This window comes from Scyliorhinus canicula, chromosome 30 (assembly GCF_902713615.1).
Source record: "Scyliorhinus canicula chromosome 30, sScyCan1.1, whole genome shotgun sequence".
Taxonomy (NCBI): domain Eukaryota; kingdom Metazoa; phylum Chordata; class Chondrichthyes; order Carcharhiniformes; family Scyliorhinidae; genus Scyliorhinus; species Scyliorhinus canicula.
In genome coordinates, this window is record NC_052175.1 from 13,526,467 (window position 1) to 13,528,300 (window position 1,834).

A 1,834-nucleotide genomic window follows, 5' to 3' on the forward strand; every position below is an offset into this window, starting at 1 on the left:
GGGGGGGGGGGAGGTTGGAGCCACGGGAATATGACCGAGCTTCGAGAAGCGGGTCTGGGAGAATTCCAAAGGGATGTAGCGAATTCCTGAAAAGCTGCTTGCCAAGTTGACAGTGTGTGCGTGCGTGCGCGAGCTGGCAGACTGTGAAGGCAGCTCCACACCAGCCGGTGGAATCTCACACTGTCTGGACGTGACCCATCGAGCTGGATCGGCCATTGAACCCGGGGACTGGCAGCAAGCGAGGAGCAGAGACGACAGGAAGCGGAGAGGGGCGAGGGGAGGTGGTTGCAGACGGAGAAGGAGGGCGTTGGGCTGCTGCGCTTTCGGAGGAGGGAGACTGGAGATGGATGCGGAGCAGACCCCGGATTCGGTTAATGGTTCCAGCCTCCCCTCCCTCGTTGTGACTGCCGCTTCCCCCGGGGACTGGGCAGGAGGTGGCGAACGAGCCTTGGCAGCTGCGCCTCCTCGCTGTTTGCACGTCATGGTGGTGTCCGCCTACGTGGTGACGTGCGTGCTGGGGCTGCCGGGCAACCTGCTGGTGCTGTGCCACGCCCGGGCGCTCAGCGGGCAGGGCGACTCGACCATCACCCACCCGGCCTTCCAGCTGGCCCTGGCCGATCTCCAACTGGTCCTGGTGCTGCCCTTCTGGGGGCGGCCGAGATCGCCCTGGGGCACGTCTGGCCCTTTGGCAACGCCGCGTGCAAGCTGGCCATCTACGTCACCGTGCTCAACGCCTACACCAGCGCCTTCTTCCTCACCGCCGTGTGCGTCAGCCGCTACTGCGCGGCGGCGCGCCCCCGCAGGCCGGGCGGGGCACCGTGCCGGCACTGGACGGTGCGATGGATCAGCCTGGCCATCTGGCTGGTGGCTGGCGCGGCAAGCGTACCCCCTGCCGTCTACTCCGGGACTGTCCAGTTTCAGCGAGAGGAGCTATGCCTGAAGAGGTTTCCACGCGGGGGATATTGGCTGGAAATCTACCAAGTGCAGAGGATTCTGGTGACCTTCGTCGCTCCGTTGGCCATCGTGTTGCTGAGTGACGTCTTGCTCCGGCGGCTCCGATCGCCCCGGGCGCCAACCAGCTCGACCAGCCTGGTTAACGTCCTCGTGGTGTCCTTCACCCTTTGCTGGCTGCCCAATCACGCCATCACCCTCTGGGGGGGGGGTGCTGGTCCAACTGGATTTGGCCCGGTGGGCCCGGGCTCACTGCGTCGCCTACGCCCAGCCGTTCACCATCTGCCTGGCCAACGCCAATGGCTGCCTCAATCCCGTCATCTATTGCCTGATGTGGGAGCAGTTCCGGGAGGGGCTGAAGGGCCTCCTCCGGAGGGGTCTGCTCCCGGGGTTCCCTGGGCGCCCCCTGCCATGGGGGCCGGGCTGCAGGGCGGCCCGATGGGCGGCCAGGCCGCGCGCGATGCCGAGGGCGACACGCCGTCATCCGCCAACTCCGTTGCAGGCCCAGAAGATCGAGTAGGGATCCTCTTCCTCACTCAGGTATTGGGGAACCCCATCGCCGCTGGGGGAACGTCCCAGTTATGATCCATTCAAATCCATTCCCGGCAAATCCTTCTCAGGCCCACGGACACCCCCCCCCCTCCCCGAGCCTCCCTTCCCCCCCTCCCATCCTTTCCTGGTCGCTCACAAAGAAGGGCTTTTGGGTCACCTTCACTCAGGGGGCAGTTTCCTGGGACACGGGAGCCTTCTCTCCCCCGCTTGATGGACCGAGTCAGTTCAGGAATGGACCGTAAAGGATTCGCCCCCCCCCCCCCCCCCGCCTCCCCAACATCCCCCCCCCCCCCCCTCGAGGTCAGTGCCCACCAATGTCGTGGCTTCCCTC

General features: G+C 65.9%; 1 protein-coding gene across 1 annotated transcript; it reads left to right on the plus strand.

Annotated features, from left to right (window-relative positions):
* The first annotated feature begins 343 nt into the window (after positions 1-343).
* On the plus strand, positions 344-1,471 carry LOC119958615 (relaxin-3 receptor 2-like). The gene is given in 3 exon segments (XM_038787095.1): positions 344-649; positions 652-1,155; positions 1,157-1,471. Coding segments are annotated over 3 exon segments (1,125 nt in total).
* Positions 1,472-1,834: the final 363 nt, after the last annotated feature.